Source organism: Enhydra lutris, unplaced genomic scaffold, assembly GCF_002288905.1.
Source record: "Enhydra lutris kenyoni isolate GAN:26980312 unplaced genomic scaffold, ASM228890v2 scaffoldscaffold14, whole genome shotgun sequence".
NCBI classification, from domain to species: Eukaryota; Metazoa; Chordata; class Mammalia; order Carnivora; family Mustelidae; genus Enhydra; species Enhydra lutris.
Window position 1 is genome coordinate 20,027,362 of NW_019154098.1, and position 14,517 is coordinate 20,041,878.

At 39.3% G+C, this 14,517-nt stretch overlaps 1 protein-coding gene across 3 annotated transcripts in view; it reads right to left on the minus strand.

Moving 5' to 3' along the window:
• The window catches only part of LOC111146694 (collagen type XIV alpha 1 chain), a 216,773-nt gene that overhangs the window by 125,202 nt on the left and 77,054 nt on the right, over positions 1 to 14,517 (minus strand). For all 3 annotated transcript variants that reach the window (XM_022502358.1, XM_022502357.1, XM_022502359.1), the window contains exons 12-17: positions 13,698 to 13,843; positions 10,760 to 10,889; positions 8,696 to 8,835; positions 2,793 to 2,919; positions 650 to 789; positions 10 to 142 (exon numbers count right to left, since the gene is read on the minus strand). In XM_022502358.1, the coding sequence (XP_022358066.1) occupies positions 10 to 142; positions 650 to 789; positions 2,793 to 2,919; positions 8,696 to 8,835; positions 10,760 to 10,889; positions 13,698 to 13,843 (816 nt within the window). The remainder of the gene's footprint in view (positions 1 to 9; positions 143 to 649; positions 790 to 2,792; positions 2,920 to 8,695; positions 8,836 to 10,759; positions 10,890 to 13,697; positions 13,844 to 14,517) is intronic.

Below are 14,517 nucleotides of genomic sequence, written 5' to 3' on the forward strand. Positions count from 1 at the left end.
GACACTTACGCGTGGTCCCCACAGCGGTCACCACCTCACTCTCGCTCCCATCATCCAATATGGCCAAGAGCGAAACCTCATATTCAGTGCCGGGCTCCAGGCCTCCAATAACATGGGAATCTTGGTCTTCTTTTAGGAGAACCTGGAAAGCATTCGGTGCTTAGTAACAGGGTTTACTTGAATAGCGGTGAAAGTTAAGGAAAAAAATAATAAAAAGGAAAAACAGTTATCCTGATCATAAGCAAGAAACAACTAAGCGTAATGAACTCCAGGGCCACCGAATTCCATTTTAAAGTCAAAGCCGAGACCACATTCCTTTCAATTCCCTCAAGAAATAAGCTATTCATATTGCAAAAGTACCAGTTGAAATTTTTTTATTCAATGTCCTGTATGAAAGTCAAAGGACCTGAAAATATATTAAATATATAATGGAGGCTCTAGCAAAAAAAAAAAAAATAATAATGCCATTTTAATCTTAGAAAAATCATAGGATTTGACATTTATAAAACTGCATGCCAGGCCAAATATTAACGACTTCTGGGATTCTCAATCTCTTTTAAAATGAAGACCCACGTAAATGTGCAGGGGCTGTTCTCTTCCAGAAAAAAAACGCTCCAGATGACTTTTCAGTGTGTTTCAGACAACTCACTTCTTCGGTGTTGCCGCCGTAGACTGGAATCCACATCAACTTGTGCTGCCCTTCGTCCGCCGAAAGGGGGTGCCAGGTCACTCTGAAACTATCTGTTGTCACCTCATCGATTTCCAAGTATTGCTGGGCTGGAACCTCCTCTGTGAGTCAAGGAAGGAGACTTTGTCAGGGAACGGAGAAGGCAAGGAGGCCAAACTCAAGAAGATGCCAGGGCCGCCAGGAAGAAGGCCCTCTGGGGGACCTCTGGCTTTGGGAAAGCACATGGAAGCTGAGAAAGCCGTGCCCGTCAGCCCAGTGGGACCTTGAGTTTCTGCTGCCAGCGTTGGTCCACGGTATAAATCAGGAAGACCATGGATACGGCATGTTTTTTAAAGTCTTCCAGTAATTTCCAGAACTCTTAGATTCTCTATTTGGCTCTTTTCATGAGCTATAAAAAGTAAGAGTGTCATATTTATTACTTTACAAAGATATTATTTGCTCATCAAGTTGAGGAAATTAACCAATTGGTGCCCTTGAGGTCTGGGGAATGTCTCTCTTAGTTTTATTTGCTTTCGTGACTAAATCACCCCCTCATAATAAGTTAAAGAACATCTTTTTCATCTTGCACATATGGGTGCCATCGGAAGTGAAACACGATTCATCAGAACTTTTACGGTTTCCTACTTCAGGGATGTACAACAGAGCCCCAAATCCAACTGGGTGACAGTCTTTGTCAGTCATTGATTTTTAGTGCTTGAAATTAGAGATTTTTTAAAAAAGATTTTATTTATTTATTTGACAGACAGAGATCACAAGTACGCAGAGAGGCAGGCAGAGAAAGAGGAGGAAGCAGGCTCCCTGCTGAGCAGAGAGCCTGATGTGGGGCTCGATCCCAGGACCCTGGGATCATGACCTGAGCCAAAGGCAGAGACTAAACCCACTGATTCGGAGCCCCAAAATTAGAGATTTTTAAAAAATTTATTTGACAGACAGTGAGGAGTGAGAGAGAGCATGAACAGAGGAAAGGGGCAGAGGGAGAGAGAGAAGCAGACACCCCGTGGAGCAGGGAGCCTGATGCGGGGCCCCATCCCAGGACCCTGAGATCATGACCTGAAATGAAGGCAGATGCCTAATGACAGAGCCACAGAGGGTGCCTGAAATTAGAGATTTTAAAACTCATAGGACACCAGGAAAATCCCAATGGGAGTTAGCCTTCATGGAGTTTTGTGGAATTACTGAACTTTTTTCTGTGAACATTGTTTCTCAAAGGAGCATATTTCGAATCTCTCCAAATTAGCTCCTCCTGTCCTCACTACAGCCCTCCATTGCTTTCCCAAGTGCAAGCAACGTTAAGTTCAGAGAGCAAACAATAGAATTGTTGCCACCAAGAGGCAAAAAATTTTTGTATTTATTGACTACAGGGCATACATAGAAAAGGAAAATCATGCAGTCACACCTTATGTTTTTTATTTTGGCATTTAAAAGATTCCACATTGTTGTATTAATACTTCAGGCCGCATGAATATATTATTGGCTACAGATTGAATGTCTTAGGTTACACAGTATGGAACTGTCATTCTTACAGGTCAAAAAAATCGCTGGGTGTCAACAATTCTGGAAGGTCAACTTAATATATATGCATACGAAAACAGAAGAAAGCTGTGAAATTTTTAGACCCATAGAACAAAAGAAATGGTATAAGAGTAGGGACAGAACAGGATACACATTTACATAACTGGGACCTTTTGAATTTAGATAAGCTCTCCTCTCTTTCCCTTGCTTTGATAGAAAATAATCAGGCAGTACTCATTCTGGTCACCTAATTGTTCAGTGCTTAATAGAACGTAGGGGTGCCCGGGTGGCTCAGTCGGTTAAGTATCCAACTCTTGGTTTTGGCTCAGGTCATGGTCTCGGGGTCATGAGACAGAATATTGCCTTGGGCTCCATGCTCAGTGGGGAGTCTGCTTGAGATTCTCTCTCTCCCTCTTCCCCTTCCTCTCCCCACCACGCATGCATACTCTCCCTCTCAAATAAATCAATAAAAATAATGATAATACAACATAAAAATCAAAAATTTCTTCAAAATCACAGTTGAGGAAACTGCTTCAGCTTCTGGTTTCTATGTAGTTACTCTTGGAAACTTCCATACCATAATAAGGCTTACCTGTGGTAAAAATTCCAGTCAGAGGGTCCGACTGCCCCTCATCATAGATGGAGATAATGGCCACAGTGTACTCTGTGAGCGGCGTCAAGCCCTTCAGAGGGAAGGTAGTAACAGGATCTACTTCAACCTGCAGAACAGAGACGTCATACCAGCTATATTCAACACTCTCCAAACACAGGAAACAGAAGGCATTTTATTATTGTCTGTCATTTACTTGGCCTGGCAGCAGAGCTATAAAGACATCAAATATATTACTGAATTATAAAACCAGTCAGCTTCTGTATCACACATTTCTAATCTTCACCTTTAAATAGATTTCCTCTCCATTAATTCTCGGGACATCTTTGCAACCAATATTATTTCCACATGATTGTGTGGAAAGGAAAGAAAATGTACATGATTGACAATGTTACTAGAAATAAATATAATGTTTCCAGTCAGATCTGCCAGGACAGCCAGTTTTGGGCTTTACTGCCCAGGACCCCTGACACATGACATCACACGGTAAGTCCTACAAGGGCTGCACAGATGAGCAACAAATTAGGGTAAGAATCGGGATAGTCATACCAAAGATCACAGTAAATATTTGAAATATTCCTTTAACTTCCACAGAGAGATTTACTTGGGAAAAACAGGTTCCAATCTCTTTGGAGTACTAAGAGATGGAGTACTAAGGATAAGGACCCAGGGTATAGGACAGATTAGAAAAGGAACAGCAAAGAATGAAGAAAGAAACCATAAAGTAAGAAGAAATGGAAGCGGGATCTAGAACACAGAGCCCTGAGCAAAGCCATCCTTGACAAAGAGAAAAAACAGACATGGTTTTATCGTGGAAAGGTTGGGTATTGGGCCTCTGAGCTACACAGCGCTGGGGGCATATTCTAGACCAACTAAATGGTGCTCCATTTAAGCATTGTCTGTACATTATCTCAATTAACCCTTCCAAACCCCCGATAGGGGAGGCACTTAATAGTAAGACACTCTAGCTATAAAGATACCCTGAAAAATTGAAGAAATGAACCTATTTACCTGATAGTGGATTCTGCCAAAAAAGATACCACTGAAAATGTTTTCAAGAGATATTTAGAGCAGTATCACTAGGATGTGTTATTTACAATACTATCAATGACTATACTTGATAGCACCTGAGGTTAAGGGGAAGGTGACTAAGCTTACTGTATGGATTTGCTCCCAGCAGTCAATGTGAACTTTACCAAAATATAAAATGTGTCACTGTCCTACTTAAAACCTTCCTTGGCTACCTCTACTGCCTTGCAAATCAAAACCAAGCATCCAGCAATGCCCTCTTGGTCTTGCATAATCTGGTGCCGTGCTCCTTTTCTTTGCCATCATTTGAATCACCCAGGGGCTCCAGCCACACTGACCTGTCAGGTCTGTGTCTTTCCCACCCCAGGGCCTTTGCACATGCAGTTCATTCTGTTTGGGATTCTTGCTCTTTTCAAAACTAGACCTTTGCCATCTGTCAGGACTGTGCTGAACTTTTACTTCCTGATAGAAGGTTTCTGTTGTCACCTATCTCAGCAGGGCTACCCCTTAACACTGTCCTTGTTTGTTTCCTCCCAGCATCAAACACAACCTGCGATTAATTTTACGTATTTATTTTCTCCCGCATAGAGTGTAAGCCCCTCCAGGGCAGGACTTTGTTTAAGTTCTTCAGCATGTTAAGTGATATTTGTTTTTGAGTGAATAGAGGAGGCACCAAAGGTCATTTTTAAGAGAGATAATAAAGGGCTCATCCGAACTCAGAGCCAATCCGGAAGCCATACACATCATTAAGAAATCAACTGCAGGTCAAAAGAGAGTGTGAATCCTGTAGGGAGGAGCTTCCGTCTTCACCCTTTTGGAACCCTGAGCCACGCGGCTAGAGAGGGCCAAGAAACCTTAGCCCTTTCAGCCACCCCGGCTGAGAAACTGGACACAGGAGTGAAGTCATCTGGGAAGTTCTGGCTCAGTCAAGCTCCCACATGAAGCAGGAGTCACCTCAGCTGACTCCACAGGGAGCACCAGAGCCAAGTGTCCTTGCTGAGCTCTGCCCATGTTGAGTAACCACGGGTTATTATTTTAAGACAAGGTGTTGGTTTCACAGCAGGAGTGAACCAAAAATATTGATTATCTTCTGAATCTGGGCCTGATAGTATTATAGGTCATTCTTAGCATTAGCATTAATGTTTACTTTGGTTTGGGTATTGTTTGCATGCTTTCTGTGTTTTAGTTCCGTTAATCGGCCGTCCACAATTAGAGTAGCTAATTATTGCCCTTAATTTGAAGATGGTGAAACTGAGACTCTGAAAAGTTAAGGAACTTGCCCAATGGAAAACCAGCTGGTATCCAGTGCATCAACACAAGGATTTTGGACCCAAAATCTTATGCACAGTATGGCTTCATTAAACTCGCAGACAACTCCATATTTAAAATAGGAGTTCAAGACATGTTCTTCTAAATGATATTTACATATTGCTTCTGTTGTTTTGGATTATAACAGTTGAGTTTACTGTGCACTTTCGACATGTCAAGGACTTCACCACATTCATTGTTGTGTTTAGCCCTCTTTCCCTCCCACCAAACCCTAGTTATTTATAATAGCTATCTTACAAACAAGGAATGGGAGGCCCAAAGACCAGACCTAACTTCCTGGACATAAAACTATCAGCTGGAATGGGTAGTTATACCTTGACCTCTGTCTCAAATCTATGACAATGGAATTTCATGAGGATATCAAACATACACAAAGCAGATTAAATTCAAACTTTCTTAGGTACACCAAGAGACAAGAAGGGGAAAAGGGTGTATATACACACACATATATATGTATATAAGCATATATCTTTTTAGCATATATATGTTGAAACATATATACATATATATATGTTGAAAAGATCTATTTTATTTATTAAAGCATTAGCTGACTTTGAACAGACCATATTTTATGCATTAACTACTGATTATTTTATTCCATCGAATGTAAAGTTCAAGGTGTCATCTATTTTCATTAGTTATATTATGTTTTAGACTGAGTTCTGGAACTGATTTTGTTGGTAGTACTTTTAAGATGTAGGAGAAGAACTTGAGAAAATGATAACAAATGGCCATGATCTCATGGTTATATAACTCTTTTTGAAAAATTTTCAAACAGTCTGGCCTAAAAGCTTAATTTCAACCTAATTCTGGGAGGGATAAAGAAAGAGTCCTTGATGAGGAACAAGGGACTGGGCTCCGCTCTGGGCTCTCTCGTTGAGTCATAGCTGTCGGGAACTGGACTTGCGTCTGAGTCTAAAAATGGTCCTTTCGTTTATAAAACTCAAAGGGGAGAACTTCAGTTTTCCATCCTGCTTGCACATTTCCCCAAATCCTCTCCCAGCACATGCTCTCTGGGATGGCCCTGTCCTCAGCAGACAAGTCGTGTTTTCAGCATGTTTTCTCTAAGGATGGCATAAGGGGCTCTCTGTAAACCCTGGTTGAAGGGAAGGACTCAACACATGTTACAGCCATCATCATCATCATCATCATCATCATCGACATTTGGTTGTCTTTCATTTTTCCTTCTTGGTCTCCAAGCAGTTGGGAGAGAGAGATAATACAGAAAAGACAAAAAGGATAAAGAGGACGTGAAGGAGGGAATTGGGAGGAACAGGAAGTAAAGCAGAGAAATACAAATTGAGTCCAAAACAAAAGCTTATGGTCAATTGCATGTTACATACTAAGTAGATTTTGGCTGGGACATTTTCAAGTTCATTCCAGAATGTTTTGGAAGTTTCCTAAAAACCTAACTGTAGCATGACCTATAAGTAAAAGCTTGATTAATACAAGTTAAAGCAAAATATAGTAGGAATACTCACCCTTAAAATCATACATTCCAAAATTAGGCAAATTAATACCACACTTAAACAAAAGACATTTGTCTAGCAACATTTAGTTAGTCTCAATTGCATGGTTAAAAATTAAGAACACACACACACACACACACCAGTCAAATTGGAAATGCGACAAAACCACATATTGTTTATGCATATTACTCAAATAAAATTTTCTCAGATTTTCATTCGTAGACCATTTTCTCATGTTTTAAATTCAGTTTTACCAAATACAGTTTTCTAATTTCCCAGCATAATACAAATTAGAAAGAGCAAGTACCAAAGGCATCTCCAAGACTGAAAAACACTACAAAAACCCACATGTAGTTCTTAACAAATGGATTAGTTTGGGGTCATTCTTTATAACGGCAAATAACCTAAAATACCAGGGACGCCTGGGTGGCTCAGTTGGTTAAGTGGCTGCCTTCGGCTCAGGTCATGATCCCAGGGTCCTGGGATCGAGTCCCACATCGGGCTCCTTGCTCGGCAGGGAGCCTGCTTCTCCCTCTGCCTCTGCTTGCCTCTCTGTCTGCCTGTGCTCGCTCGCTCTCTCTCCCTCTGTCCCTGACAAATAAATAAATAAATAAAAATCTTAAAAAAAAAAAAATAACCTAAAATACCATAAGAGACCACAACAGTATAACAGTTATCTGAGAAAATTTGGCAAAACTAAATTTAAAACATGAGAAAATAGTATGTTCTTTCTCCTTTTTGTCTTATATGTAAACAGTGAATCTTGGAGCACTACATCAAAAACTAATGATGTATTGTATGGTGACTAACACAATAAAAATTTTTAAAAAAGAGACAGAGACCACAACAGTTATAATTTTTTTTAAAGAATGTTAAGTACATTTCTTGTGCTGATCATTTTACAATATATACAAATATCAAATATTAGCAAATGTGCAGTATTGTGCATTCATTATCTAATGTCCCATGTGAGGGAGTCCTCTGCAAAATACTGCTTGGATTTAATTCTAGGAAACAGTTTGTCTCTGCAAATGAAAACAGTTTCTTCATCTGGTCAGAAAATAGAAGTGATGTAATCCAACATATTTCCCTCTTGGTCTTAACTTCTTGGATCAAGTTGAGGAAAAATAATACTAACTTTGCTATCTATGCTGCTAAAATATATTCCCAAGGAAGGACTTTGTGAAGAAATGACTATTTGTGAAGAAATTATTACTGACTGAATATAAGATAGTGTATCTTTATAAGTTCTATTCAGTTCTGTTATTTGGAAATATTTTCCTACACAAAACTTGAATTACTCAGTTTTGTATTTAACTCATCTAAGTCATTTAACTATCTGAAAGATGGGAGATTACTCAAAGGCAGAGGGATAAGGAGGATTACATAGACATTATTTCTAGTTTACAACATCTAGGAAGAGACCTATTTCCCCACCTCCTTGCACTGGGGCAGACTATATATTCCAAAGATGGCCGTGTCAACATATATCTCCCATCCCTCCTGCCTCCCACCATAAGTGGGACCTGTGTCCCTCCTCATGTTGAATCCAAGTGGGGACTTGTGCGTGTGGCAGAGGTGGTATTCTGTGATTTCTCTTAGTAACTAAAAGCAACACAGCTCTCTCTTTTAGCTCTTTCTCTCTGTCTCTTTGGACACATGTCTGGGGACTCCTGAGCCAGCATATAGAAAGTCTAGCTCCCTTAAAACTGCCATGCCTGAGGGATCTTGTGAAGACTTTAGTCAGAGACACAGAGAACTGCTCTGGCTCCCAGCTGATCCAGTCTTCCCAGACCAGGCACGGGACATCTGAATGAAGAAGCCATTGTGATGACATCAGCATCAGCCACTATCTGACTATGATCTCATGAGGGACCCCAAGCCAGAAGTATAGATCCAAGTAGTTGACACACTAGTTTCTGACAGAAACTGTGAGGGAAAGTAAGAAATTTGTATTCTTTTAAGCCACTATGGTTTTGGGTTGATTGGTTATGCAGGCATAAAAAGTTAATACACACTCAGCAATAAATAAATAAATAAATAAGATCCTCAGCCTACCTCATTAATTTCAGTGCCATCTGCATTGTTATACATAATACGATAACCACTGATCTTTCTTGACGTTGGGTCCCAGGCTAACCGAGCACTGTTAGAGCCAACATTGGAGATTCTCAGGTTTCTTGGTGGACTTAAAGGCACTTTGCAGTAAGTGGAAGAGAATTAAAATGTTAAATCACATACACCTTAAAAATCCCCCCTACCCCCCCCAAAAAAACCCCAGCATCTTTGATTCCTAAATGACTTACATATGAAAAATTTTACCCCGATAATAACTTACAACAAAGAAAATGAACAAATTAACAAAGAAAAAAAACTTTCCTCGTATGGAATGAATAGTATTAATAAGGTATACATGCTTAGAAAGAAGTAAGATTTAGGTACATTTTCTGTGTCTTTCTTCTCCAATCAATGCTATTATTGTAGCTTGCTATAAGGGCGAAAGATTTATACGATCTGAAGAGAAACCAGAGTATTATAGCTTGCTATAAATAAGTAAACTAACGGATCAAAAACCAGGGCACCTGAGATTAAATCTTAGCTACTTCATTCAACTGCCATTTGCTGCTGGCAAAGTTACTCTACTGCTCCTCTCCACGGTTTCCCATGTGTAAAGGCGAGTTTGATGGCCTCTGTCCTCTCTGCATGGGTATCTACTAAGCCTTTCCAACTTGACCTGTCCAGAACTGAACTACTGACTCTTCCTGCCACTTCTTCCAATCTCTCTCAATCTCCCCTTCTGAAAAAAATGGAAACTCCGTTCTTCTTATTGCTCAGGCCAAAAACTCTTGAGCCATCCAACATTCAGGTTTCTGAACTTATGTCACTTTCCCACTGAGACTGTCCAGGATCACCGTCTGGTGATCTAGAATCTTCCACCCAATGCTCCCGAACTGCCGTCTCTGGTTTATTTCTTATACTGTGCTTTTATCGATCTACTGTCTCTCTCCCTCCATATATTGTAATTTCAGAGGATTAGGGGTTAATTTTGTTCCTGGCTTTATTCCCAATATAGCAAGTTCTCAATGCATATTTGTTGACTCAATGAGCAGGAGTCCTGCCCTGGGTAAATCCCTAAGGCTTTGTGGGACTAAGTAAAAATGAACACTTTGCTGTTGCTTTAAAAATGTGTAAAGAGGCACTGATATTTCTGCAGATTCTTGACTATCAGTTCCATAGCTCTCTGTACTTCCTCAAGGGCCCTCTCCTGATTTAATAGATTAAAATTCATCAATAATTTTTGAGAGTTTCACGAGCTTTTACAGGTTTATAGTAAAACCAACTGTTAAGGTTTATCACATGCTCATGAGTCTGAGATGTTCTGGAACTGATTATTGTAACTCAGGTATCTCGTTAAACCCTTACATAGACTGTAAGGAGAGTATAATATCCCTGTTATATAGGTCATAAAACTGAGGTAACTTGGTCAAGGTCACAGTTAGTAGGAACAGAAGAGCAGTTAGAGTTTAACCCAGGCAATCAGCCAATTGATTCGCAGCCTGTGATTAGTGCTGAGAGAGCCAGCAAAGCAAAAACCTAGAAGACAAATCATGACAGTTGTCAGCATCACCACAAACTATGATGCTTCCTCGCCCAATTAGTGACAAACAAAAATTAGTGAAAAGACCAATTCTTTTCACTCATGCAATATATACTGACTATTCGGCAATAAAGAGCCTATAGACTTTAGTGACTCTCTTAATATTTAAGGAGCTAGAGAGAACATATAGGAGAGAGAAAGGCAACATAATTGAGTGTGGTGTACACTTTGCTCCAAATTTGTTGAAGCAGCATGGTACAAGGTCTAGTTTCCTTACTGCATAAAAATCCAGTCCTGGGAACAGGTACCCAGAGACATCATTTTTTTTAGGACCACCCCCCTCCTTTTTTTAATCAACTAGTACATTTCCTGCCACTGAATAAAATACACATTTTCTTAAGTTACAATGAGCTCTTAAGAGGTTTCAACCTAAGCCAGCATTTCCAATTTAGAATCCCAACATTTATTTGGGCTTTTTTTTTTTTTTTTTCCTAGCACTTCCTCTGAACGACTGAGCTGCTCACGTGTGGTTTCTTGGCCTGTAACAGGATCGCTGGCCTCTTCTCCAAACATGGCATAAACTGTAACTGTGTACTCCGTATTGGGCAACAACCCACTCAATTCAATATCTGTGTGGGTGTCTCCAATCTTCATCTGAAAAGAACACACGTTATCAGATCATTAGCCAATGGGTACCATGCATGTTGCTCAGAGTACAACTGAGCAAAGGGGAGACTTCATGGAATAAGACTTTGTCTCCTCACAACCCCTTTATTCAAACGCTTCAGCCATAATTTTTCATTGTCTGCTGTCATCTGATATTAGGAACAGATGTCATGGAACCACACAAAACTGATCGCACCCATGCGTGCTGTTTTAGGATAACTCTACGTCTGAATGAGAAGTGATCTCTGCCAGAGTAACAGTGTCACAAATTTAGTCCTCCGGAAAGTAAGGGTGTAACTGAGTCAGATGTTGTCTAGAAAGAGTATAAGCTCTAGGCCAGGGAGCTCGGGACAGAGCCAAGAGGGCATCGCTCATCACTGGCTAATTCTAACCAGTGCCTTGGCTGGGTGCCCAGTTTTCACTTCGAGCCTGATTGGGCTGGACCAGTTTTGCTGCCCCACTCAACAAAGGGGCCCGTGCACTTGGATTGCAAGCTCTTTCTAGGATGCAGAAGAGATCAATCCACGTTGACAACCAATGTGGCAATTTGCTTTTTGATTCCGGGATGACTTTTCTGACCCCTGGAGTCAAAGAAACTAGCTAACATTCTCACTGTGTGCCAAACGCATGACAGCATGGCTTTATTTTTGTTTGGGAAGGAAGAAAACTATCTCCAGAGCCAGTCTCCAGTCACACAACGGCCAATGCCATTGTCAAATTAGAAATTTTAATTTTGAAGTATTTTCATCTATATAAAATAAGTGTAGAGAAAAGAATGTGATTCGCCCTGACGTGTCCATCATTCAAACTTAATAAACATGAAAATGTTGTCATGTTGACTTTCAATTTTATTTTTAAAGGAGCTAATATATTCAAATAAACAGAAGTTTTTTCTCATTCTTTCTGTTCGCTATCTCTATACTAATGATGCAGTCTACCTTCCTGTTGCAGTTTTTTACTTCTCCTTCTACTTCTATCTGTAAATAATATACAGTTCTGTGTGTTTAATGTACATAAATGGAATCCTAGTGACATAATTTTTTGCAACTTTTTTTCTGTTGATATTATGTTTCAAGCTTTATCCATGTTGATGTGCAGGGATAAAGATGACATTATTAATTCCTTTTGTATTTTTTGGTATTCTTTTGGTATTCTTTTGTATAAATATTTGCTATTTTCCATCCCTTTACTGATGAACATGGCAATCATTTGCAATACTGTGTTTTGAATAAATGCTTGCATCCCAAAAAGATTTGCAGGAGGTTTCCTTAAAAAATTATATATATCTTCAACTTGATGATATATTTCAAATTATTCTCTAAGGCAGCTGTATCAATTTACATGTCAATTTACATACCAATTTACATGAATGATTCTGTTTCCCATATGCTCACTAATATGCAGTTATTACTAAACTTTAAAAACTGTTTGCTAATCTACAGGGTGTGAATGGGTATTCCTTTCTTTCTTATTTTTCTCCTTCTTGGTGAAGCTGGTCATTATTTTTAGCATCATTTTTTAAGCCTCTCTTCTGCCAAAATAATTCAGACCAACATTAAATCCCAAATGAACTAAAGCTGTCTAAACCTTAGACATAAAACACACACACGTCACAAAAGCTCTGTTCCCGGCCCTCAGATTCACCATAGTTTTGGCCCTAAACATTTCTGTCACCATAAGCAATGTTAAAGACAATGTTTAGATAATAGTAAAGATTTGAGTTCTGAACTCCCTCTTGACTACTCTATCTGCCTATTCAAACACTCCCAAGTGTTACGGACATTTCCTTGTCATTTCTTGAATATCTATGTTATAGTAATCGCTCCCTATAAATTAAAAACAAAGACTAAAATAAATCATTTGAAAGTTGAAGATTCATCATTTAAAATGGAATAAATGCAAAAAAATTCATACTAACACATTTTTCTACCTTTCAAATTAGTAAAAAAAAAAACTTTCTAAGTCAGTGTAGCATGGGGAAACAGCCATTCATGAATTGCATACAGCAATATAAATTATAACACATTTCTCTAGAATCATTTGCTAATACTTAGTATAAGCCTTAATAATTGGTATGCCCTTTGAGAAAAAGAAACTCCATTTCTAGGAATTTATCCTAAGAAAATAATCTTGCAACCTTGCAAAGTTATATGTTAAGAATGATCACCAAAGGGGCACCTGGGTGGCTCAGTGGGTTAAGCCTCTGCCTTCAGCTCAGGTCATGATCTTGGGGTCTTGGGATCGAGCCCCGCATCGGGCTCTCTGCTCAGTGGGGAGCCTGCTTCCCTTCCTCTCTCTCTCTGCCTGCCTCTCTGCCTACTTGTGATCTCTGTCTGTCAAATAAATAAATTAAAAAAATCTTAAAAAAAAAAGAATGATCACCAAAGCATATTTTATAACACATTATGTAAGTGCCCCAAAACATGAGATTAATTAAACATGACCTGGTACAAAACAACAGCATAATACTATAGCACCTTTTTTTTTTTTTTTTTTTACTATAGCACCTTTTTAACAACCATATAAAATATTATTTAATGGTATGAAAGATCCTTACCATAAACAAAATGAAACAGAATATGACAAAACCATTCCCATTTGTTGCATTTAAAAAATGCATTAAAAAGACTTCAATAATATTAACAATAGCTATTTCCAGATGGGGGGATGATAAGTGATTTCCCCTTTTATCTAATGTGAATTTTCTAAATTTTATACATTAAAATTTTAGAATTAAAAAAATCCATTTTTAGGAAGTCAAAGATTCTAGAACTCTAGTGGGCAGCAGGTAGTTACCTCTTTTTCATCCCCAGCCAGACCCTCCGTGAGAGGAGCATAGAGGATCAGGTATCCGGACGCTCCAGGCACCGCATGCCATCTTGCCCTCAGACTGTTCTCAGTTACATCGTACAGTTCAAGGTCAGAAACCATAGGTAAAGCAACTGCAAGAGATTTTTTTTTTTAATTCTCAGCCATTTATCAGTACATCTGTATATTTCAAAGTATCTAAGTGTTACTATCTACTAAGTACACATAGTTTACTTTTTAGATAATATTCATCCTTAAATATGTTCACACAGTCTTGACAAACCCTTCTGGGAGGGCAAACATAGTGAATGTTTAAAAACAGGAGCAACATCTTCTAGTTTCTTATACCCTATTGCAGTGATGGGCACATTTCTCTGGAAGCCAGTCAAAACCAAGACTATTCTGACCACTGTTTTATGCCCCTCCCCAAGCACAGTGTCTGCCGTAAAGGAGCTGTTAAAACCGGTCACTGTGTCACTTAGTAAATGACAGAATGGGTGGCTGGATGAACAAATCCATGAATGAATATATACCCATCCAGCCAATCAGAGACAGTGAAAAGACATGAATAAGTCCGTAGTTAAATTAGTTCATAATACACACTCACTAAATACTTGTTTATTAAGTGAGTACATGTATTTTGCGTCCTTCACCACCAAGGTTGCTCTCTCCTTATCAAAGCAGAGGTCTATAATATCCTTCTCCATCTGTAGCACTTGTACACAGGACATACAGCATGGACCAGCATAGAGCATCACACCCATGGCCTAGGACTCTGAGTCAGGATGCCCTCAGTACAACCTGGGCA